Below are 27,100 nucleotides of genomic sequence, written 5' to 3'. Positions count from 1 at the left end.
CATAGAATCAAAGAGTTGGAAGAGACCTCATGGGCCATCCAGTCCAACCCCCTGCCAAGAAGCAGGAATATTGCATTCAAATCACCCCTGACAGATGGCCATCCAGCCTCTGTTTAAAAGCTTCCAAAGAAGGAGCCTCCACCACACTCCGGGGCAGAGAGTTCCACTGCTGAACGGCTCTCACAGTCAGGAAGTTCTTCCTCATGTTCAGATGGAATCTCCTCTCTTGTAGTTTGAAGCCATTGTTCCGCGTCCTAGTCTCCAAGGAAGCAGAAAACAAGCTTGCTCCCTCCTCCCTGTGGCTTCCTCTCACATATTTATACATGGCTCCTTCATATCCCCTCTCAGCCTTCTCTTCTTCAGGCTAAACATGCCCAGCTCCTTAAGCCGCTCCTCATAGAGCTTGTTCTCCAGACCTTTTATCATTTTAGTCGCTCTCCTCTGGACACATTCCAGCTTGTCAATATCTCTCTTGAATTGTGGTGCCCAGAACTGGACACAATATTCCAGATGTGGTCTAACCAAAGCGGAATAGAGGGGTAGCATTACTTCCCTAGATCTAGACACTGTGCTCCTATTGATGCAGGCCAACATCCCATTGGGTTTTTTTGCCGCCGCTTCACATTGTTGGCTCATGTTTAACTTGTTGTCCACGAGGACTCCAAGATCTTTTTCACACGTACTGCTCTCGAACCAAGCATCCCCCATTCTGTATCTTTGTATTTCGTTTTTCCTGCCAAAGTGGAGTATCTTGCATTTGTCAGTGTTGAACTTCATTTTGTTAGTTTTGGCCCATCTTTCTAATCTGTCAAGATCGTTTTGAATCCTGCTCCTGTCCTCTGGAGTATTGGCTATCCCTCCCAATTTGGTGTCGTCTGCTAACTTGATGATTGGAAAAGAAGTTCTCATGCTTTTGTGATATTGTAAGGGAATTGGTTCTCAACCTGTACGAAAACCACCACAAATGTCTTTATTTCAGCAAGTGTGTCATTTGCTAATGCATTCTTTCAGAGAGGCTTTTGGGGTGTGCTTATACCTCCTATTCATTTTATTTGGAAAATCTGGAGGGCCATTGCTATTTAGTCGGTACAGATAACACTGAGCTAAAAGGGCTTTATTTATTTATCGTGTCAGGAGCAACCAGACATTTGTATTACATTTTTAGGAAAACAAACAAACAAATGAACAGACAAAACACAAAGTTTGCAAGCTTGATTAAATGTTCTTTGACCAGTAGCGACCAGCTGAAAGGGCTAATCTGATTAAACAATACTACATTTTTATGAAGTATCTAAAATTAAATACTCTCTCCAGTTACTTTAAAATGTTTACTATATTCCTTGGTTGATCTATGTTACTTAAATTCTGCTGATCAAAGAAGTACTAGTATCTGCCCCATGTAGCTTTAAATGTTTAGACAAGCTGTCTATGAAAGGCTTGTTACAATTGTAGTTTCTCTCTCACTTGCTGAATCTTTATTGTGAAATGATTGAGCAGAACCTTTTACCAAAGGACTTTGGTTCTACATATACCACATAACACAGTGCTCAGCCCAAGCTTTTGAAAAACAGTCTTCTTTCAGTTAAGAAAGAATCAGAATATTCTGAAATATGACTGTAAGTGACAAGGCCTGTGACTAATAACTATGACAACTATGGCAAAAGAAGTCACATAGTTTCCCCATGCTATTTTATTCTATTTCATCATTGGGTTGCTGTGAGTTTTCTGGGATGTATGGCCATGTTCAAGAAGCATTCTCTCCTGATGTTTCGCCAACATCTATAACAGGCATTCTCAAAAGTTTTGAGGTCTGTTGAAAACTAGGCAAGTGAGGTTTATATGTCTGTGGAATGTCCAGGGTTGGAAAAAGAACTCTTGTCTCTTTGAGGCAGGTGTCAATGTTGCAATTGGCCACCTTGATTAGCATTTAATGGCCTTGCAGCTTCAAAGCTTGGCTGCTTCCTACCTGGGGGATCCTTTGTTGGGAGGTGTTAACTGGCCCTTATTGTTTTATGTCTGGAATTCCCCAGTTTTCTGAGCGTTGTTCTTTATTTATTGTTCTGATTTTATAGTTTCTTAATACTGGTAGCCAGATTTTGTTCAAACAGACAGAGTGTTCTTTCTCCTATGCTGGATATTTCACAGATATATAAACCTCATTTGCCTAATTTCCAACATACCTCACAACCTCTCAGGATGCCTGCCATAGATGTGGGAAAACATCAGGAGAGAATGCTTCTGGAACATGGCCATACAACATATTAGTTCGGTTTTTTTTTTACTTTCTTTACTTTAAATATTTGATATTTCACATGAGAGTGCACTCATGGCTCCCTTTTTAAAGTAAAAGTGGTACATTGCCCATGAATGGACAATTCTTGTTTTCCCAGATTTGTAGAAATACTTTTAACAAATTTTAGATACTGCCAGTTCCAAGTTGATTCTTTAAAAAGCAGTAAAGTACATGGATCTCTGGAACGAAGGATGCACACAGTGCTACTCATCTGGCTATTTCATGTGACTGTTTGATGCTTACCTGGGGCACACTGGTATCCAAATCTACCTAACATTAAAATTGTGTTTTCTCCACTGATTTCATAACCATCATACTTCAGGATTATACATGAACTTGCACAGAAGGCTTTGATACTAACTGGAATCCTGTCAGTAACATATACCAGTACAGACTGGTCTACTTGGTTTCTTATCTTATGAAGCCATCCATCAAAGCAAGTATATTACCTTCAGTGCAAATCTCTCTGCTAATTAGATTTGCACTGCTTTTTCCTTGTCCCAAAATGGGATTTTATTCCTTTATACAGCAATGCAGCAGTAAAATAAGACCTTAGGTTTTAGAACAGACATTTTCCACTTGTAAAAACAAAAAAAGTTGGACATCATCTTCCAGAATCCCCTATCATTGGCTGTGCTGCCTTGGTTCTGGAAATCCTAAAAGGGCTCTAATTTGGAGTTATAAAATTTGGCAGTGCAATGATTCTCAAAGGAACTAATAATCTTTTCACCTGCTCAGCCTTGTATTTTCTTTTGTATTGGATTGTTAAACTTTTGTGAAGCAGCATAATTGACTTAATGGTACGGTGATCACTTTTAAAACACGAGGACCCATTATAAAAGAATAGCAGAAAGGGGAATATATATACTGCCTAAAGGCCAGTGTCTAAAATGGAACACTGTAATTTCAGTAAATCAAGAAGAACTATTGAAATGACAGAACTTTTAAAATCACAGGTTATACGCATGACTAACACTAATGCAAGATAATTGCCTTTCTGTACTGTATGTGTTCAGGTAGCCCAGAGAAGTGGGATGGCTGTCCACTCCCATGTCAACTTACCTGCACTCAGAGGTCTAGAAGTCTTCTGCCAGGTGACGCGCCTTACTAAGGCAAATGTGACTGTCTAAGCTGCAGTTCCACAGGAGAATTGGGCCTATACTGCAATTCTGTAGGAGCGCAGAAAGAAAAACTATAAAGAATATAATATATGTTGAACTCATCTTTCCAACAACCATAGATGTGAACAAGACTTATTCAATAAGTGGCAGGCAAAGACATGGCTGACTGAGTGTTTTAGCGGTTGAAAATTGAATTTAGTGGTCTATATAGCTTATGTTCCTGCAACTTAGAAGTCAAGAGGGTTGGAGTGGGATGTCCAAGATCCAAGTTCAAGATCAAAGCATGCAATGGACTGGGTTGTGGCGCAGTTGGTTGGGAGTCAGCTGCATTAAAATCACTACTGACTGAAAGGCCATGAGTTCCAAGCCAGCCCGGGTCGGAGTAAGCTCCTGACCATTTGTCTAGCTTGCTGTCAACCTTTGCAGCCCAAAAGACAGTTGTATCTGTTAAGTAGGAAATTTAGGTACCGCTTGTACGGGGAGGCTAATTTAACTAATTTACGATGCCATAAAACTCTCCAGCAGCATGCAAAAGAATGAGGAAGTACTCAATCAGTGTCACAAGTGGATGGTGGAGCAACAGCTCCCCCGGTGGCTGTAATTCATAAAGTATACCCTCATGAAGCTGGAAAGTTAAATAGCCTCTGTGTGTCTGTCTATATATGTTGTGTGTCTATGGCATTGAATGTTTGCCATGTATATGTGCATTGTGATCCGCCTCGAGTCCCCTGGGGGGTGAGAAGGGCGGAATATAAATACTGTAAATAAATAAATAAATAAATAACTTCAATAGGTGACTTGTGCAATTAATCTACATAAATTGTGTAGTATGTGGCAGCAGGAAAGCAACATGCATTACCCTCGGCTCTCCAAAGGGAAGGCAGCTTATTCGATATACAGGGTTAGTCAAAATGCATAGGCCAATAAGCCATTCAATTGAATGGCTTATTGGCCTATGTATTTTGACTAACCCTGTATATTGATATAAATGTATATCTGTGGAAAAAAAATTAGGACATTAAATTTGGAAAACCCAATCAACAAGAAGGAAATAGCCTTGGGCAAGATACGAATCTCTGCCTTCTTTTTTCATCTGCAAATTATTTTCCCTTGCTAAAATATATCAACAAGGGAATGACATTCTAAGGATAGACTGTATAATGTAAACCTATAAATGTTTAGTCAAAATGCTCATTGAATTTAATGGGACTTTCTTCCAAGTAAATATGTATAAGATTTAGGGAGGCATGAATCAGTCCATGTCAGTTTTGCATAAATCTATCCCATTCACTTTTCCGCATTATTTTCTTTCACATTCTTGGTATCGCATTACCCTCACAGGTAGATCTAATGAGAACATAAGAGTAGGTGGATTGTCCTGGGTTCTGGAACCCTTTTCCAAGACAAGCTGGTTTTGACAAGCTTTTGGGAATTGCTTATGAAGGAAGGGGTTTCTATAATGTATGGTATTGCGGATTTTGTAAATAATAGTACATTTACACATTGCTTTTACTTTTGTTTATGGCTGAATTATATTTTAAATGTTGTACAGTTCAAAGATGTGGACACTTAACCATGCCTGGTTTAATTTTGAAAACAACATTTGAATCCCAGGGCTGGGGAGAAGTAAAATATAAGCAGACATAAATAAAATAATTTTTTCAGTCAAGAAGTGTATCACTAAAATGAATTCAATGCTGAGCTATAGAGTAATTGCATTTTCATCCATTGTGAAATACCAAAGATACTTAATGTTATTGTTCGTTTGCTGAATGGCCTATACTAACTTCCTACAAGCTTTCACAACACAATAATTAGATTTTTATCATGGAAAATTTAGGCAACTGGTTCAGCAAAGCTGAAAAACACAAAGCAACGGGTTTCTTTTATGTGCCTGTTTCAAGAAGAATTCAGCCAAGTCAAACTAGTCCTTGTTTTTATTATTATTATTTAACTAGTTCTTGTTAATACTCAAGAACATCTACATATCCCTACTTTAAATAAAAGGAATGTTCACTTGTTGTTGTTATACCATGGCATAACATTATGTTGAAATTAGTTAGCATCTCAAATTCTATTTGCTTTCATTTGCTTTTTATTTCCTCTTAATGTAGCAGTGCCTTCAAGGCAGTGTATAATAGATAAAGTTATTTTAAATTTTCTTCTTAAAATTAATTTAAAATATATGTGTGGGAAAATGCAAGACATAGTGAAATAAAACAAAACATAAAATATAACATAAAATATAATATGCAACATAGACAGCCCTAAATTTAAGAAACCTGTCTATGAATCTTGTTGGGAGGTCAGCTTATTCACGACAGACACTGATCTGATTGTATGTGTTAACTTGTAACATACAGTCATTTTAACTTTATTAATTGTGTGCAGGTTCCCATTTAGATAATTTCCATTTTTTATGGGACAATCTGTTTGTATACTACCAATATATTTCCAACAGTACAGTAATACAGTTCTAGGTTTTAGGCACATAATTCTGAAAGGTTTTTAAATTCATCTTTCACATTGTTTGAAATGTGATTAATATAATATTAATATCAATTTTCCCTAATAGGTTCAATTTTCTCAATTCAAAATCAAGACAGCAGAATCAGTTTCAGGACAGCAAGATGTAGAAATAAAGAACTTAAGTATTTCAGCAAAAAATGGTATCACGGTGCAAGCATGTATGCTCTATGAGGCCAAATAAAATTCATTCACAAAGCTCCATGGCTCAGATTAAGGCAGCCTGGATAGGTTGCATGCCTGAAAGAAAGAGTGCAATATAGAATGTGTGTGCATGTATGCACCTATATGTACATATGGAAGTATAAGAAATGTTTCACATTTAGGCTGACCCATTGAATAATATCAATTGGTGCTTTTTCCAACTGTTGTAAAAACAGAAGATCACTGGTTATTCTTTTAAGATATGCAAAAAATAATAATTACTAAGCCCAATTGAGTTCAAAGTCTCTTGCATTCAAGTCAGGGCTTCACAATGTGTTATATTTAAAAAAATGTATTTTGCCAAGCAGTCTGACTTTGGGTGCATCTATATTGTAGAATGACTGCAGTTTGACACCACTTTGACTGCCATGACTCAATACTATGGAGTCCTGGGAGTTTAGTGGTACACCAGCTCTTTGGCAAAGAAGGCTAAAGACCTTGCAAAACTAAAACTCCCATGATTCCATGGCACTTAAAGTGGTGTCAACTGCATTAATTATACATTATAGATTAATCCTTACTCAAGTAGCGAGAAAAAAAATCACAACTCAGCTATTTACTTCCTATTTATTAGAGCACATGAAATGAATGGCAATAAAAATTAATCAGATGAAAGATCTGGCTTCCTTCTCCTTATCTTCCACACCCAAATGTTTGATTCCAAGTATCATACAATTCCAAATCTTTGGATGACACACTGGGGCGCACGGTTTTTAAAGCACTGTCAAAGTCTTCAAAAGTAATAGATCGTACTTGCTCCGGTTTGATCATTGTAATGTCAACAGACTGAAGACTACGAATGGGGCCTAGAGAAGCCTCTCGACAAAGCTGAGTCATGTCGGCCCCAGAAAACCCCTCTGATTTTTTAACTATGAGATCTACTTCTTCATCCATTAGGGAGCAGTGTTCCTTTGACATCAGACGAGACACTATCTGCTTTCTTGCAGAAGCATCAGGAAGTGGAATGTACAGTCTCTTTACCAATCTCCTTCGGGCAGCTTCATCAATCTCTTGTGGCCGGTTAGTTGCCCCTACAACTAGTATGCGTTCTTCAGAAGAAGTAGATGCTCCATCTAACTGGACCAAAAACTCTGTTTTTATTCTTCTGGAAGACTCATGTTCCCCATCTCCTCGCTGGGACAAGAGAGAATCGATTTCATCAATGAAAATCACAGCTGGTTGCTGGCACCGTGCAACAGCAAACAATGCACGAACCATCTTTTCTCCCTCGCCTACCCACTTGGAGGTCAGTGAAGATGCACTGATGCTAAAAAACGTGGCTCCAGATTGGCATGCAATACATTTGCCAATGAGAGTCTTTCCAGTCCCAGGAGGGCCAAACAGAAGAATTCCTTTTGGAGGACCCCGTAAGCCTGTAAAAATGTCAGGCCTCAACATAGGCCACACGACTATCTCCCTGATGGTTGCTTTTGCAAATTCGACTCCAGCAATGTCATCCCAGGTTATGGGAGGCCCGTGGTCCATGATTTCATTCATAACGAGTTCAATCAGTTTGGGTTCGATATTCTTTAGCCGTTCATCTATTGGATGAGCCATATCTGTTGGTCCACTTCCAGACGCTTTGCATGGCATTCCAATATTTCCACTTCCATCTTGTTTTGGCACTGGAGAGATAAACTTTCCAGATGGACCACGAGATCTTGCAGCTCCTAAAGACTTCTTTATACAACCATAAGATGGCAGAGATGAATGCTGAGGCTGATTTTGGTATTTCTTCTGTTGGTCCACCCAGAGCTGTTCTTTGGCACTTTTGAAACCAGGTGTTTTGTTCTCCATCATTTTCCCTCCACTCCATACAAAGTTCTTTTCTTCTGTACTAATAGATTTATTAGGAATTACACCAAAGGCTGCCCTATCACTTTCCCCAGTGGACAGAAAAACATTCTTCCTTTTTCCAAGATTGCCCATCCCTTCAGGGAGAGGAAACTGAGCAGAACATTCTCTCTTCTGCCCCAAACTGGAATTATTTGTAGCTGCTAAAGTACTATTAAATTCTGATTCCCTATTCCAAAATAAGGGGGTTGCATAAGAGGCAGTATCAGAAACATTACTCATATGAACAGATGAAAATGAATGTACAACTCCTGCCTTAGTCAAGGAAGTATTATTATTTTGTTGAATTTTCAAAGCTGAAGATCTCTCAAGGATATCTGGTCTATAGTTTACACAACTTGATGAGCTAGCATCCAGCACAGGTTCTCTGTCACCACTGCAAAGACCAAGTTTGGGAAGACTTGAAGAAACAGGGAAAGTGATGGCTTTAGCAGAACTTGCTTTTGATTCTGTCTTCACAGAGCTCTCAGATTTCTTCCCAGCCTTTATTATCTCTTGCACACACTTCAGTTCAATCACATTACCTGTCCTCAAGCCAGATTGCCACTTGTCACTGTCATTTTGCTGACATCTTGCCAAAGTTAAAATATCTTTGCCATAGTTGTTCAAACCAGTTTCTGGATTGTCAGAGTCAATAATTGCAGAATATTTTTCTGCATATTTTTTGAACAGGTTAGCAGCACAAACTTGGGAGATATCTGAATTTGCCCATGCATATTGAATTCGTAAAATCTGTGCACGATACGCATCTGCCTTCTCTGCTGGTGTGCTGGTGTCAGAAGTAGCAACAAAGTAATTCTTTTGCCATTCTCTCTGGTGTAAGTCATGAGGGCTACTGGTCTGCATGATCTACAGAGAAACGGACAAAAATATCATGATCAGGAGGGGAAACGGTTATCTTCTCAACTTCTAGCTGCTACAATGGAAGGGCTTGACAATACTCTTCTTTGAAGCTCCACCAACCTGTTTACCTAATTTGGCAGAAAGGGCTTGGGAAAAATTTTCCACTATTTGTTTCTCTTTTGCTATCTCAGAATTGAGATAACAACAGAGAGCTTATCCAGTCCCACATTCGCTTCCATACGAAAATGTGCAAGTTCTGCAATAAGTGTGTTGGTCTGAAAAATGACACATCGAAGGCAAGGAGAGAGTAGAGCTAATCCTCAGTTGGTTTGGCAAACATTTCCTGCTATCATTCGGTTGGATAGAGTCAGATGCATGAAGATTTGGCCTGGCACCGCAAACTGTTTCCTATTCCTCAGATAGAGAATGCAGGAAAATGAAAAAGAAACCACTTATTTGATAATTGTAATATATTTTTCCCGGAAAGAAGTGACTAGTAAGGTGCAGTAGGATTCTAGCCTAGGCCTAGTGCTGTTTAACATCATTAATGACTTGGATGAAGATTTAGAGGGCATGCTTATCAAGTCTGCACATGACACCAAATAGGGAGAGACAGCTAACACTCCAGAAGTCAGGATCAGAATTCAAAATGACCTTAACAGATTAGAGAGCTGGACCAAAACTAATAAAATTAATGTCAACAAGGAGAAATATGGGATACTACACTTAGGCAGAAAAAATAAAATACACAGATACTGAATGGGTGACACATGGCTCGAAAACAGTACATGTAATAGTTGAACATGAGTAAACAATGTGATGCAGCAGGTTAAAAAGCCAATAGGATTTTGGGCTACATCAAACAGAGTGTAGTGTCTAGATCAAGAGAAGTAATGGTACTCCTCTATTCAGCTTTGGTCAGACCTCACCTGGAATACTACTGTATATCCAATTCTAGGCATCACAATTTAAGTGACATATTGACAAACTGGAACATGCCCAATGAGGAGTGGCTGAAAGAGTTGGGTATTTTTAACATGCAGAAGGGTAGGCTGAGAGGACACATGATAGCCATGTTATATTTTTGAAAGGACATCACATTGAGGAGGGAGCAGGATTGTTTTCTGCTGCCCTGGAGACTAGGACTCGAAGCAATGGATTCAAATTACAGGAAAGGAGATTCTACCTGAACATTAGAAGAACATCCTGACCGTAAGAGCAGTTCAACAATGGAACTCTCTGCCTTGGAGTACAGTGGAAGGTCATTCTTTGGAGGTTTTTGAACAGTGGCTGCATGGCCCGCTGTCAGAGCTACTTTGATTGTATTTTCCTGCATGGCAGAGGCTGGATTGGATAGCCTGTGTGGTTTCTTCCAACTCTACAATTCTATTATTTTATCTGACATGCATTTCAGAAACACAAGAAAATATTTTTATTTCTCTTGACTTAGAACATGTAGATATAGAAGTCAGGCAGAAGAATTAACACATATTATATATGTTTCTTATATAACATATAAGAAATCAGAACAGGATAAGTAACAGTACCATCTACTTCAAAATCACAACAGTACCATCTACTGAGAAATCACTCCTAGTAAACATACTTGCACACTTACCCATGAAAAAGCCTTACTGAACACAGTATGCGAACATGCTAAACATACCATTAGTACTATGACCATTAGCATTTACAGAAAATAATGTTTAAATTATGACCTGGGGACAAAAAAATACTGACTTTCTTGAAGGAAGTAATAACTGTGAAATGTAACTTGGATACTAATCACAACATACCTCTAACAACATCAATACAGTTTATTCTGGCTTATTGGTGAGGACGCAATCTGGCACATTGGGTTCAGCTATGCTCAAATATCCCAATAACCAAAACATGGATAGAAGGTCAAGTGTCTCTCACTTTAGGCAAAGATTTTCAAGATGATCAACAAAGGTCTCTAAGATAAGTCATCAGCTTTAGATAATTTTACAAGGAGATTAGACACACTCATTTAAAAAATGCAGTATTGTACTCATCCATTCAGAAACCCCTTTTGCAACAAGTAATGCCAGTTTCAAGAAGCTGCCAAAATGGGAAATACATTGGTTTCAGCAGAAAGGCAATAGGGAGCCAGCATACATTGGTGGCAAGTTTCAGTGTCTAGGAATTGCCACTGAGAAAACTACAGCTATATATTATATCCACTGTCAGAGGCCCTATGTCTCTGTACATCAGTTGACATGGAACATAAGCAGAAACTGGCTTATCTTAGGCAGCTTTAACATAAGCATCTGAGTGGCCTGTCCAGGAACTGAATGGATTACAGAGTCTTCATTTGATTCAGTACAGCTCCTCTTTGGATGCTCCAATATAACTATCATTCAGTAGAACTGCAGACACAGAAATTTTCCTGGCTCCAGCTAAATGTATACTTAGGGCAGAGAGCATTAATTAAAATTTGCACTTATAAAATAGTGCTGTAGACTAATTACAGCTACTTAAATGGTCTAGATGGGATTTTGGAAACCCAGAATTTGGACTTTTACACAAAGTGACTTATCCTGCCCTAACAAAGAAGTATTAGTCCATGTGCCAGTACATTTATTACTATTGTGGATTATGTTAATGTGAGTGTGTGCCAGAGGAACTCACTGATTACTATGTAAGGCCTCAACTGGCCATGCAAAATATGGTTCCATCTCCTTCATTATCTTTTTTAAAATGTAGGGTGCTATTCTCTAATTTTTAATAGACAGTCCACTCCTATATTGTACAACCTCAACATGAGATTGGCAATGCAGCCTCATTCACCCAGACTGCTGCCTTTGGGCTGGCTCACCACACCGCATCAGTACAAGTTGCATTGACAGCTGTCTAAGAAGTCTTTGCACATATTTCCATGTGCTTCTTCTGAACATGCTGATATAGCACTCTGTCTATGACGGAACAATCTCCACTGTGCATCACAAAACAGTAGGTCTTTTACTGTACCACATGCTTATATGTCTATGTGCCTCAGTATCAAGAGAACACGTAGGTTACATTATCACTATGAGAGCTATTCAATGGTTAAAAAGTATATGTGTGTGTGTGGTTTTATTTAACAATAACAAAACAAAATGATAAAAATAATGATAAAAACAAATTAAACAGTTAAAATCAAGATTGATATAAAGGTGTCAGTAGACAATTGACTAAAGGACAGACTATGGCAAGCAGGTAAGTCTTTCTATTTCACTGAAGGCCTGTAATGATGCTACACAATACACGTTAGCTGGGATATAATTCCATGTGAAGGATGGCAATGCATACAAAACCTGTCTGAAAATCATCAACGTTATTGTTCTTACATATGGACATACAAATGGGGTCACTAATGCTGATCTCAGTCTGCAGAGGGTTATACAGGTGACTGCCACTGTGGTAGAAACCTGGTCCCAGTCATCTTTAGGATGTTAATGGTTAATGTCAGCACTTTCAACATGGTCAGGAAACACACAAGCAGCCCATACAACTGTACAATATTGTTGTGACGTAATTAGATTGTCTAACACAGTAGCAACTACCAGTACTCAAATGTGTACACATTCACCACCCGCTAAGTAGTCTCCTCCCTTTCAACAACCCCATAAAGGAAGAATTAAAAGAAATAAAAATGGGTTACACAATTTGTGGTTCAGCACAGTGTAGGTCCATGTGCAAACATTTATGCTATGCAATGCTAAGAGAATGTTGGATTGTACAAAAGCTGCAATCCAACATTCCTTCAGCATAACATTAATATTCATACATGAACTTGTACTATGCTGATCCACATATCCTCCTACAATTTATAGAAGAGCTCCTGAAGCTGCCCTACATGGCCTTTTCATGTTTCATGATGGGTAGGCAAGACCAGAGATGGCAGTATCGTCCTAATGAGACACGTACAGCAGCACTAAGACTGGGAAGACTGATGGTGATGTCATCACTGTGTGTTTGGCTATGAAGACATAGTGAGACACTTCTTTAATACTTCCTGCATGCTGCACATGTCAAAATAGAGTTGCATGGCAGCTTCAGAGTCTTTTTAGTAAGCTGAAGAGGTATTGTGAAAGGAATACTAAACCCTATGGAGCCCAGAAACTTCCATGCATGTATGTCCCCAACTGAATGCCAAGAACAGTAACAGCTAACAGGTGAGCCGAGGCCTAAGAATAGTAGGAGTTACTAAGCATGCCCCAAAGACACTGACAAATTCAAAATTTGAAAGCTGCATCCAACACACATGGTATGTGGTTTATCAAAATATCAAACAGCATGTACGCAATGCAAAGTGCCTAAAATATCTATTATCTGTTCAATGCTTGCTTACACATAACCTTGATTTTAAGTTATATTAGTGACTCTAAAGATACAATTAGAAAATGTCACTATAAAATGCAATATTTGCTTGTTAACTCTTACTGCTCTTGGGCTTCAGCATACTTGTTAACTTCTACTGTTCTTGGGTCACAGCACAGTTGTACTCAACTGTGTAATGCTTTGCCCATATACCATACATATTTTATGTGTAATCCTTTATCAAGAAGATGGAAGAAGAGGTGACCCAGGAGTCACACATTAGGCAAATAAATGTATTACTGGTATATTTTCAAAGTCAGATTAAAGACTTGTTCAAATATGGTAAGAAAAAAACAACACTAACTGAATGGCTACACATGAGACAAGCAATTAGAATTGACTACACCTCACTTTTCAGCAGAAGTTGTTTCATTTGAAGAAAGGAGTTTCTTTCAAACAATAACCATAGTTTCCTTATTATTTAATTAACTATACACAATATGAAATGTTCTATTCGGAATAAGACAAAAGTCTAGCCTTCCCAATGTAGAACAATTAAAGAACTCATAAAACAATTATCTGATGTTAAGACCATTGCAGTACAAAGTTGAGATAAGGTCCCAATACTTGTGAATTAATTTCTCAAATGAAGAGCTCTAAATAAATATAAATTGTTTTAACTGCAACGCTCACAGATGTATCACAGAAGTATTTACAGGTTTAAGTATTTTTTTTAAAGGTTTGCCATCATGTTTACAAATGAAAAGACAACTTTGAAGTCTAATTTTTGTACTCTTAAAGACACAAGTGAGCAGTGGTCATTATCAAAGTGCAAAGCATGTTGCATGAAATCCAAAGCATGTCTTAAATACAAACGAGAAATTACAATTAAGAGCCACAACGATTCCAGAATAATGGTGCCATCTGCTGGAAGTATTTACTGCATGAGATTTCCTTTCTCCTGCATTTGATTCACCATAGGTTTTCTAAAGCCAAATGTGATTTCTAAACTCTTTTCAAATTTGGGAGTTTTAGTTGCTGGGATTTATAGTTAACCTACAATCAAAGAGCATTTTGAACTCCACCAATAATGGAATTGAACCAAACTTGGCACACAGTAATAGAAAATACTGGAAAGGTTTGGTGGCCATTGACCTTGAGTTTGGAGTTGTAGTTCACCTACATTCAGAGAGCACTGTGGACTCAAACGATGATGGATCTGGACCAAACTTGGCACAGATATTCAACATGCCCAAATGTGAACACTGGTGGATTTTGGGGGAAATAAACTTGACATTTGGGAGTTGTAGCTGCTGGGATTTATAGTTCACCTACAAAGAGCATTCTGAAACTCACAAATGATAGAATTGGTCCAAACTTCCCACACAGAATCCCCATGACCAACAGAAAATACTGTGTTTTTTGATGGTCTTTGGCAACTCCTTTGACACCCCCTCTCGACCGCCCCCCAAGGTTGAGAAACGCTGCTCTACATTCTGCAGTATCAAATATCCATCCAAAGTTTAATTTTATGTAAGAATAAACAAGCACATCCATCTCATTAATATGTAAATTTGCTTTCTCCTTTAATCAATGATAAAATTATATGTATACCAAAAATTGTTTTAAAATCATTTTCTTTATGATTTTAATCAGTAAATGTTTCATTGGTATACCTATTTTATATACCTATATAACGATGGGCGCATAAACATTTCTCAGGCAAAAAGAGTTCTTGGTTGTGAACAGTTTATGAAGCCCTCCTACCATGCAGGAACACACAATTATAGCAGTTCCAAAAATGTTTAGAGTTCCAAAAAAAAGAGACACACATCCTGAGGCAGACTACTGTACTTTCAGTAAAACAAAACTTCTTCCTAATGTTTATGTGGACTCCCTTTTTCTTGTAATTTGAATCCATTGGTTCAAGGTCTATTCTCTGGATCAGCAAAATCATGAGTAGGAACAACTTGTATATGACATTCATTCGCATATTTAAAGATAGTCATCATGTACCATTTCTGGTCCTTTTTACCCAGGATCTGATCCCAGGTTATCTACTTTAAACTGGATTATCTGAGTCTCCACTGGTATATAATCTGGGATAAGAAGATAATCTGGGATCAGATCCTTATAGGCCAATCTAGAAGGGACTTCAGGGCCCTTCCACACAGCCATATAATCCAGAATATCAAGGCAGATAATCTACAATAGCTGCTTTGAACTGGATTATCTGAGTCTGCAATGCCATATAATCCAGTTTGATGTGGATTTTATACAGCTGTGTAGAAGGGGTCTTGGCTCTTTAAGCTAAACTTTTGCAGTTTCCTTAAGTTGTTCCTCAAAAGGCTTGGTTTCCAAACCTCCGACCATTGTGGTCATTCTCTGCACACATTCAAACTGGCCAATATTCTTCTTGAAGTGCGGCACCCAGAACTGGGCAGTGTTCCTGGTGAGATTTAACAGTAGTGCAAGAATTGATATTTCAGTGCAATGAACAATTACAGATGACAATTGAAACACATCTCCCCTTATGAACCAACTAGGACTTTAAGATCATCTGGGAAGGCTCTGCTCTCGTTCCCGCTGGTGTCACAAACATATCTGGCGGGGACGAGAGACAGGGCCTTCTCAGTGGTGGCCCCTCGGCTATGGAACCCCTTCCTAGGGACATTAGATAGCCCGCTCCCTTTTAGCATTCTAGAGAAAAGTTAAGACATGGCTGTTTCAGCAGGTGTTTGGCAATGCAGTGTAACAGAAATAGGAATATGGCACAACTGGATGATATTGGACAACGTTTTTAACTATGATACTTTTGACTTATGTGTTAACTGATTTTATTGTGATTTTGTTTTATGTTAATATTTTTAAATATTTTATACTGTAGTTGGCATTGAATTGCTGTCTTTGTTAAATGCCCTGCCTTTGTTAACCGCGCTGAGGGCTGAGAGGGGCGGTATATGTTCAGCCTTACAACTCTGTGTGTTTTATGAGTTCCATATAAACGTCCTGCTCCTATTTTATCTCATCATAGTTTGTTAACTGTTTTTATCCTGAATATGTGGTCTGCCCGTTGTCATCAGTACCATGATTGTTTACAGGTATGTTTTTTTTTTTAAAAAATCCCTTTATAATGTTACTTTGATAATGTTGTTGTTGTCTGTTGTATATGTTTTGATTTTATTGCTGTATTATGTTGTTCGGGCTTGGCCCCATGTACGCCGCTTCGTGTCCCCATCGGGGAGATGGTGGCGGGGTAGAAATAAAAGTTTATTTATTTATACAAATACAGTAAACAAACAAACAAACAGATCCTTACTTATATTCTCAGATTGTGTGATTTTAAATAACTTTTTATTTGTATGTTTAAATACTGTAGTTTTAATGTATATGTTGTTTTATGCTATGTGTACAAGGCATCAAATTGTACCTTTGTTGTGAGCCACCCTGAGTCCACTTTGGGGTGAGAAGGACGGGAAATCAATAAATAAAATAAATAAATATTTTAGAGATACATTTTGGTATGTAGTTTTTATTGAGGTACATTTTAGTGTTGTGGTTTTTTGCTGTACTGATCTATTTTCATTGTTGGCATTGAACTGCTGCCTTTGTTAACTGCCCTGAGGGCTGAGAGGGGCGGTATACAAATATAGTAAACAAACAAACAAACAAACAAACAGATCCTTACTTATATTCTCGGATTGTGCAAATTTAAATGTTTTTATTTGTATGCTTAAATGATGTAGTTTGAATGTATATGTTGTTTTATGCTGATAATTTTCTGTTTGGGCTTGGCCTCATGTAAGCCATTGGGGAGATGGTGGCGGGGTATAAATAAAGTGTATTATTATATATTATTATTATTATTATTATTACGGTATTATTATTATAGAGCCCCCAGTGGCACAGTGGGTTAAACCCCTGTGCTGGCAGGACTGAAGACCGACAGGTCGCAGGTTTGAATCCGGGGAGAGGTGGATGAGCTCCCTCTATCAGCTCCAGCTCCTCACGCGGGGACATGAAAGAAGCCTCCCACAAGGATGATAAAAACATCAATTCATCCGGACGTCCCCTGGGCAACATCCTTGCAGACGGCCAATTCTCTCACACCAGAAGCAACTTGCAGTTTCTCAAGTCACTCTTGACACGTCAAAAAAAAAATTATTAAGTGTACAAGGCATCAAATTGTGCCTTTGTTGTGAGCCACCCTGAGTCCACTTTGGGGTGAGAAGGGCGGGATATAGATAAATAAAATAAATACATATTTTAGAGATACATTTTGGTGTGTAGCTTTTATTGAGGTACATTTTAGTGTTGTTGTTGTTTTGCTGTACTGATCTATTTTCATTGTTTTGTAACCCACCTCGAGCCATGAGGAGAAATAAAATTATTATGGTTTGCTTTGAACTGGATTATATGGCAGTGTGGACTCATATAATCCAGTTCAAAGCAGATAATATGGATATCACCATGCTCTCTGGGTAACCTTCAAATAACATGGAAACAATACCAAAGGGATATACTATAACAGGCTTGGGCAAACTTGGGCCTTCCAGGTGTTTTGGACTTCAACTCCCACCATTCCTAACAGCCTCAGGCCCTTTCCTTTTCCCCCTCAGCCGCTTAAGCGGCTGAGGGGGGAAAGGAAGGGGCCTGAGGCTGTTAGGAATGGTGGGAGTTGAAGTCCAAACCACCTGGAAGGCCGAAAGTTTGCCCAGGCCTGTTTAAAATGATATGAAATAGATGAACGGCCATTCATTTCTCCCTCCTTTTGCCTATTTCTATATTAACACCAGGCAAACCCTATTTCCACCGCCCACCTACCGCTCCTGAGGAAAAGCCACGACTAGGCCGCGAAGAAAGAGCTCTTCCCTCTCCTTCCGCGGGCGCCAAATTAAATCTCTCTCGCGAGGACTAGTCTGCTATCGCGAGTTTTCCTTAAGTGGAGAGTCTAGCGAGTTTTCCTTCAGTGGAGAGCTGACAAGAGGCTAATCTCGCGAGACTTGATGCACAAACGTGATATATTAGAAACCAACACGTCCTGTGCTATTCTTTTCCTGCTGTTTGCTTTCAGGCAGGGAAAGTCGTTGTTTGTATTATATATTATAATATATATTTTGTGTTATATTATTTGTATTATATAGTATAATGCTGATTGCTTTAAAATAGTTTGTTTTATATATTATAATATCTATATATATATAAATGCTCTGTGCATAATGAGTACCTTAAAAACAAAAGAACAAATGAACGAAATCACACCAAATTTGGCAGCAATACGTCTCACAACACAAGGAGTGACCATCACTCAAGAAATTATGATTTTGTCATTTGGGAGTTGTAGTTGCTGGGATTTATAGTTCACCTAGACAGTCTGAACTCCACCAGAAATGGATCTGAACCAAACTTGGCACACAGAACTCCCATGAGCAACAGAAAATACTGGAAGGATATGGTGGACATTGACCTTGAGTTTGGGAGTTGTAGTTCACCTACATCCAGAGAGCACTGTGGACTCAAACAATGATGGATCTGGACCAAACTTGGCACAAGCACTCAATACGCCCAAATATGAACACAGATGGAGTTTGGGAGAAATAGACCTTGACATTTGGGAGTTGTGGTTGCTGGGATTTATAGTTCACCTACAATCAAAGAGCATTCAGAACTCCATCAACAATGGAATTGAACCAAACTTGGCACACAGAACTCCCATGACCAATAGAAAATACTGAAAGGGTTTGGTGGGCATTGACCTTGAGTTTGGGAGTTGTAGTTCACCTACATCCAGAGAGCACTGTGGACTCAAACAATGGATCTGGACCAAACTAGGCACAAGCACTCAATACGCCCAAATATGAACACAAATGGAGTTTGGGGGAAATAGACCTTGACATTTGGGAGTTGTAGTCACTGGGATTTACAGTGCACCTACAATCAAAGAGCATTCTGAACCCTACGAACAACAGAACCGGGGCAGACTTCCCACACATAACCCCCATGACCATTAGAAAATACGTAAGGCCATTCAATCCAACTCCCTTCATCAGGGCAAGAAAACGTAATCAAAGTTATAGATATAGATAGATATGATATGATTCACACACACAGATATAGTATCATAGATTTGAAATTGACCCTTAAAGAAGGACAATGATATGTTGCATGTTCCAGGGTGGGCAAACCAGACAATCTCCACATCAACACTGACAAAGAAACAGCAAGAAATACTGTTTACCCACAAGCATCAAGACATTACATATATTAGAAACCAACACGTTCTCATTACTTTATTTTCCAGATCAACAGACTGGGCCACAGCAACACGTGGCAGGGGACAGCTAGTATATTATAATGCTGTCTGCTATATAATTGTTTGTATTGTATATTATTTTGTCTTATATTCATTTAGGGATACAATCTGTGTTGAAAGCACTGGCTGGTTGGTATTGGGCGCTTGTGTTCATACAAGGTAAGCAGATTTGATGACTGGGTTGTAGGTTTTTCGAGCTATATTTGTTGTTATAATACACTCAAACATAGGGGAACTCCAGACAAGAAACAATCTGAGACAGCTAATCCCCTCTCAACAAAGGATTCCCTAAGGCACTAACAAGTCACACCTAAAACCTGTCAGGCCATCAAATGCTAATCAAAGTGACCAGCTGAGGATCAGTCCCGACAAGACAGAGGTCATCCTGGTCGATCATAAACCAAATCGGGGTATAGGGTGGCAACCTGTGCTGGACGGGGTTACACTCCCCCTGAAGTCACAGGTCCGCAGTTTGAGTGTCCTCCTGGACTCATTACTTACGCTTGAGACCCAGGTGTCAGCGGTGACCGGGAGGGCTTTTGCACAACTGAGACTCGTGCTCCAACTGCGACCATACCTCGTAAAGACTGATCTGGCCTGGGTGGTCCATGCCTTGGTCACCTCTAGATTGGACTACTATAATGCGCACTACGTGGGGGTGCCCTTGAAATCGGCTCGGAAAATTCAGTTGGTCCAATGGGCGTTGGCCAGTTTGTTAACCGGCGCTCCTTACAGAGAGAGGTTGACCCTCCTGTTTAAGGAGCTCCACTGGATGCCGTTCATTTTCCGGTCCCAATTCAAGGTGCAAGTGCTCACCTACAAAGCCTTAAACGGTTTGGGACCTACCTACCTACGTGACCGCATCTCCGTTTATGAACCCACGCGTTCCCTTCGTTCATCTGGGGAGGCCCTGCTCGCGATCCCACCTGCGTTGCAAGCACGTTTGGTGGGGACAAGGGACAGGGCCTTCTCTGTGGTAGCCCCCACGACTTTGGAACGTCCTCCCCAAGGACATCAGACAGGCCCCTACGTTGGCAGTCTTTAGGAAGAGCTTGAAGACCTGGCTGTTCCGGTGTGCCTTTCCAGAATAGGAAACTCCCTAGCATCACGTCCCAGACGCACTTTATTCGAGATTTCAGATTGTCTGCACATTGCACTTACCCAGTCCTTGCATTCCACCTGTCATATCCAGCACTTTTAACTGTACCCATTACATCCGGCCCGGCCCTAGTTTTACTGTGCCACGGTGTATTGTTTTATTGCTTTGTTGTTATTGCTTTAATTGTGTTGGTTTGCAATACACACAACTCATAAGATTGTCATGCTATTGTTTTATTGAGGGCCTTGGCCTTTGTAAGCCGCATCGAGTCCTTTGGGAGATGCTAGCGGGGTACAAATAAAGTTAATAATAATAAATAAAAATAATAATCAAAGTGACCAGTTGAAACATTCACACCTGCCTCCTACAGACAAGAGTTTGTTCTCCCACAGATATATACACCCAATTTTCCTAGTTCCACTAGATCTCACAACCTCTGAGGATGCCCGCCATAGATGCAGGCATAACGTCAGGAGGGAATTTATTTATTTATTTCATATACTTGTACCCCGCCCTTCCCACCCCTGAGGGTGGACTCAAGGCGGCCTCACAGCAAACACTCTTCTCTGCTGGAGCTATGTTTGAATGTTTCAACTGACCACCTTGATTAGCATATAATGGCCTAACAGTGCCTGGAGCAAACTTTTGTTGAGAGGTTTGTTGAGAGGTTGCTGACCATTGCACTAATTGAAACTTCCGGACCGTCTTCAAAGGCAGCCCCATGTAGAGTGCATTGCAGTAGTCTAGTCGGGATGTAACGAGAGCGTGGACCACCGTGGCCAAGTTCAGACTTCCCAAGGTAGGGGCTCAGCAGGCACCCAAGTTTTAATGCTTCTGGAACATGGACATATAGCCCAAAGCATTCACACCTAGCTCCAGCAGACAAGAGTCCTTTGTCCCACCCTGGTCATTCCACAGATATATAAACCCTTTTCCTAGTTCCAACAGACCTCACTACCTCTGAGGATGCTTGCCATAGATGCAGGCGAAACGTCAGGAGAGAATGCCTCTAGACCATGGCCATATAGCCCGAAAAAACCTACAACAACCCTGTTATTCCAGCCATGAAAGCCTTCGACAATACATTGCTTATGTCTTCTTCGTACAAGCTGCTGTTCCATGGTCAAATGCCAAGTCTTGAGTTTCCTTCCTAAGGACAGGAGGGAGGTGGCCAGTCTGATGTCTTTGGGGAGGGAATTCCACAGACGGGGAACGACTGTTGAGAAGGCCCTGTTTCTCGTCTCCACCAATTGCGTTTGCGACGGCGGTGGGATCGAGAGTAGGGCCTCCCCAGATGAACGAAGGGAATGCGTGGGTTCATGAACGGAGATGCGGTCACGTAGGTAGGCAGGTACCAAACTATTTAGGCCTTGTAGGTAACTCACATACAACACATTGAAGAAACACAAGCAGTTTGCCCATATAAACTGCAGCCAGATTATCTATGTTCAAGTAGAATTGTATCTTCATGCAACCGAGGCCACAGACCTCAAATGATAAAGCTGGAGCAAAGAATACCACTAGTTACTGTATTTCATCACCTAATAGTTGCACATCTCCTCCTTTTTAAAAAAGGAGGTGCGACTATTATGTGAGGAAAACACTTTTTTTGTTCCAAAACAGTCATTTTATAATAAAATGACATTGAAAACATGAGACCACCCTCCCACTCACTTGCCCATGCAGTCTCTCACTTGGTCACCCATCCATTCACTGACCAGCCACTTCCAAGAATGCATTCTTAGAAAGGGAATAGTCAGCTGAATGGCCAAATACTAGCTCTGCCAGCATTTGGGGTCAGGGCCTCTGACACTAGGACCCCAAAAAATGGAGGTTCGGCTATTACACCATGGCGACTATTAAGCAATTAAATATAGTATGTGCTCATTTCAGTTTAATAAACCTTATTTAGGTTGTGCACCACTATTATCCAGTGATTAAAGAAAGCAATAGCTTTGGGGTTGTTTACTGACAGGCTGCTCTTTCCTGCTGCAGAACCTGATAACGCATGGGGCCCCATTCCATGGATTGCTTATTTTGTTGCATAGACAGCTGCACTCTCTGTTTGTTTATCTACCAACAAAGCAGAAACAAAATCCATGATTTATTTTAAGTTTGTCTCTGGTTTCTTGGGAAAGAAATGAATACAACATAAGCAAAACACACTGTAAAGCTTCCTTGCTCTATCTATAGTTTGCCTAGCTGTTCCCCTGATAAGTGGGAGTGATCCCTGGCATATTTATTCTTTGCCAAATTCACATTTTGTTTGTTTGCAAAGCCTAAAGGCAGAAAAAGCCTATCAGAAGTCATTTTCCTTTGCCATATTAGAGTTATGCAAGCTATTCTCCCTGCAGTCAAAACACCCCATATTCTAGTGTATGGAGTGTCACTACCTTCTGATTCCCATGATTTACTTCTCTTTGTTCATGAGATTCACTTAGGACTTTATTTACTCCATGGAAAACAGCTGCATTTCAAACACTGAGCACCAAGTTCACTGACACCAATATGCATTTCTACCCACACTGTTAATTAAGTGACAAAGCTTGCTGGCAAAAATATATACTTGATTTTAAAATAACATTTCTCTACTTAGTATATTACATGAACAAAATTCTGATTGTTATATACTTGAACTTTAAACAACTGTGTAAATAAAACCATGTGGATTTTACTAGCCTGCCTACCTGCATCTCCATTAGCCATGTTTTTTTATGCAAAAGAACCACATTTTGCAGAGCTCCTCTATTTCCTTTGTTGGATGCAGTTTTTACTTATACTAGCCAAACAAATGGTTGTTCACAAATGGGTAATATCACTTGTAAAAGTATCTTGAGGGGAATCTATATGAAGACAAAAACTATTTGGATGTGTTGTTTGCTTTGCAGCTCGAACTGCTTATTAATTTTCCACACACACCCACACACACACACACACACACACATATATATATAATATTAATTGAAAATTTTCCACAGAACATCAACCAATGGTCGAAGGGGACGTATGAATACAACTTATTCTCACACAAAAGCAAGCTTTGTACATTGGTCACGTGTCTGGATAGTTTTCCACTTGCTTTCATAGAATCAAAGAGTTGGAAGAGACCTCATGAGCCATCCAGTCCAACCCCCTGCCAAGAAGCAGGAATATTGCATTCAAATCACCCCTGTCAGATGGCCATCCAGCCTCTGTTTAAAAGCTTCCAAAGAAGGAGCCTCCACCACGCTCCGGGGCAGAGAGTTCCACTGCTGAACGGCTCTCACAGTCAGGAAGTTCTTCCTCATGTTCTATCCTTATGCTTTGGCGACTCCCAAGCTGCACAATTGATGGGTAATATCTAGTGACCCAATACAGGTACAATGCTAATTCTATTTATTGGGAACTCAAAATTCTAGTTACAACATCTTCAGACATGAACAAATTCTTAAACTCTATAATATGAGATAATTACTGGTTTTGCTGTTCAATGCTCATAATTTATCCATGTGATACTGGTACAGGGAAATCCTCTATTATATATATGTATGTGTATATATGTATGTGTGTGTGTGTGTGTGTGTGTGTGTGTGTGTGTGTATATATATATATATATATATATATAAATGTAATGTTCGTTTGTGGGATTAACAGAACTCCCAAAACCACTGGACAAATTTAGACACAAGACACCTAACAACCCAATGTATGTCCACTCAAAAAATGGATTTTGTCATTGGGAGTTGTAGTTGCTGGGATTTATAGTTCGCCTACAAGCAAAGAACATTCTGAACCCCACCAACAATGGAATTGAACCAAACTTGGCACACAGTTCTCCCATGACCAACAGAAAATACTGGAAGGGTTTGGTGGGCAGTGTCCTTTGGTTTTGGAGTTGTAGTTCACCTACATCCAGAGATCACTGTAGACTCAAACAATGATGGATCTGGACCAAACTCTACACGAATACTCAATATGCCCACTGGTGGAGTTTGGGGAAAATAGAATCTTGACATTTGGGAGTTGTAGTTGCTGGGATTTACAGTTCACTTACAATCACAGAGCATTCTGAACCCCACCAATGATGGAATTGGGCCAAACCTCCCACACAGAACCCCCATATGGGCCACAGCAACGCATGGCAGGGCACGGCATATATATATATATATATATATATATATATATATATATATATACACATACACACTGTAGGCATGGTTTGGTCTTTAATGGCATTCTTCAGAGTGCTATATAGCGATGGCACAATATGAGCAAATTTTAACAGGAATCACAGAATAAAGAGAAATACTTTGATCAGTCTCAACTACACAAGCCAAGGCACAGACAAAAGACTCTTGTAACATACAGCCCTCCCTATCTGTGAATAGCAACTGATGCTTTGGCAAAATTCTCTCACTGCAGCTGAGCTGCTTAGTAGCCTTCACTTCTGTCTCCGCTGGAGCACTCACATGATATTGCCTAGGAGAACTTCTGCTGGGAAGCTTGATGTAAGGGCCATTAGTGTCAGTATGCAACTAAGACAAGAGCAGTGGGAAAGTGCAGACTGGTGGGCTTTTGCTTAAGCCAGAAAAAGAAGCCTTGTGGGTAGGTTAAGCACAAAAAGTCCGCATCTCAGTCATAAAACAATTACTCCATTGAGCTATGTTCATTATGATCTGTTATATAGTATTTCGTCAAAACAGATGCCAAATCTTTGTAGGTTTTTGTTGTCCTGAGTAACCCACTATTTGCTGATCATATAAGTCTTCCCAGTTAACATAGTATCCCTTCAAAACCTATGCAGTAGTTTTATAATGTGATAACATGAGTTTGTGCCACCATCTCCAAATGTGTATCCCCAGATATATTCAGTGTGAGTTCCTCATAAACACCCAAAGCCTGCAATGTCCTTTTCACTCCCAACATATTCCAAGGTTCTATAGGGTTTTGTAGTACAAACCCTCAGTTTGTGTCATCACTAACCACAAGATTTGTTCAGAATGGTTTGCTATTGCTTTCTTCCGAGACTGAGAAAGTATGATTTGGCCAAGGCACCCAGTGGTTTGCAAGACTGAGTGGGGATTTGAACCCTGGTCTCCTAGAGCCCAAGTCCAACCTTTAATCTTTACACCATGCTGGCTCTAAATATAGAAATCCCCCAAATAAAATTTATTAGCATTTGGGTTCAACAAGTTCCCTATATGTGGTTATCTGCCTAAATACACATTTGATTAATAAAACTGAGTAGCCCTGGCAGTACTATTTAAATAATCAACAACTTATTCTATGTTGTTGTTGTTGTTCATTCGTTCAGTCGTCTCCGACTCTTCGTGACCTCATGAACCAGCCCACGCCAGAGCTCCCTGTTGGCCGTCACCACCCCCAGCTCCTTCAAGGTCAGTCCAGTCACTTCAAGGATGCCATCCATCCATCTTGCCCTTGGTCGGCCCCTCTTCCTTTTGCCTTCCACTTTCCCCAGCATAATTGTCTTCTCTAGGCTTTGCTGTCTCCTCATGATGTGGCCAAAGTACTTCAACTTTGTCTCTAGTATCCTTCCCTCCAATAAGCAGTCGGGCTTTATTTCCTGGAGGATGGACTGGTTGGATCTTCTCGCAGTCCAAGGCACTCTCAGAACTTTCCTCCAACACCACAGTTCAAAAGCATCTATCTTCCTTTGCTCAGCCTTCCCTAAGGACCAGCTCTCACATCCGTAGGTTACTACAGGGAATACCATGGCTTTGACCAGGCAGATCTTTGTTGCCAGTGTGATGTCTCTACTCTTTACGATTTTATCGAGACTGGACATTGCTCTCCTCCCAAGAAGTAAGCGTCTTCTGATTTCCTGGCCACAGTCTGCATCTGCAGTAATCTTTGTACCTAGAAATACAAAGTCTGTCACAGCCTCCACATTTTCTCCCTCTATTTTCCAGTTGTCAATCATTCTTGTTGCCATAATCTTGGGGGTTTTTTTATGTTTAGCTGCAACCCAGCTTTTGCGCTTTCTTCTTTCACCTTGATTAGAAGGCTCCTCAGCTCCTCCTCACTTTCGGCCATCAGAGTGGTGTCATCTGGATATCTGAGGTTGTTAATGTTTCTTCCAGCAATTTTCACCCCAGCTTTGCATTCTTCAAGCCCCGCACATCGCATGATGTGTTCTGCATACAAGTTAAAAAGGTTGGGTGAGAGGATGCAGCCTTGCCGTACGCCTTTCCCAATCTTGAACCAGTCTGTTGTTCCGTGGTCAGTTCTGACTGTTGCTACTTAGTCCTTAATCTATATAAATATAAAATGTATCATATGCATTTATTTATTTATTTATTTATTTACTCTATTTGTATCCCACCTTTCTCTACACCGAAGGGGACTCAAGGCGACTTTATATATGGCAACTATTTAATGCCTTTGAACAACAAACAGTTAAAGATTTAAAATTGAAATTAAATGCACATTAAAAACATATAAAACATTACAATCACTATTAAATCATGTGAGTTTATATTTAAGTATATACAATACATTGTTACTGTATATGCTTAAATATAAAC

At 39.8% G+C, this 27,100-nt stretch overlaps 1 protein-coding gene across 4 annotated transcripts in view; it reads right to left on the bottom strand.

Moving 5' to 3' along the window:
• LOC132778530 (fidgetin-like protein 1) overlaps positions 1 to 18,126 on the bottom strand; it is a 60,052-nt gene extending 41,926 nt beyond the window's left edge. Inside the window, exons 1-2 of one of the 4 annotated variants that reach the window (XM_067470171.1) lie at positions 17,989 to 18,111; positions 3,356 to 3,462 (exon numbers count right to left, since the gene is read on the bottom strand). Coding sequence is in view for 1 of the 4 variants with exons in the window: in XM_060781564.2 (XP_060637547.2) it covers positions 6,778 to 8,844 (2,067 nt within the window). In the remaining 3 variants the exon portion in view is untranslated. Of the gene's footprint in view, positions 1 to 3,355; positions 3,463 to 6,697; positions 8,848 to 17,988 lie in introns of those variants that run through there. The other 3 variants (XM_060781564.2, XM_060781566.2, XM_060781565.2) reach the window with 3 other exon arrangements.
• Between the last annotated feature and the right edge of the window lie 8,974 nt (positions 18,127 to 27,100).

The sequence above is a fragment of the Anolis sagrei genome, chromosome 6 (assembly GCF_037176765.1).
Source record: "Anolis sagrei isolate rAnoSag1 chromosome 6, rAnoSag1.mat, whole genome shotgun sequence".
Taxonomy (NCBI): domain Eukaryota; kingdom Metazoa; phylum Chordata; class Lepidosauria; order Squamata; family Dactyloidae; genus Anolis; species Anolis sagrei.
This window is presented reverse-complemented; position numbering and strand designations above follow the sequence as displayed.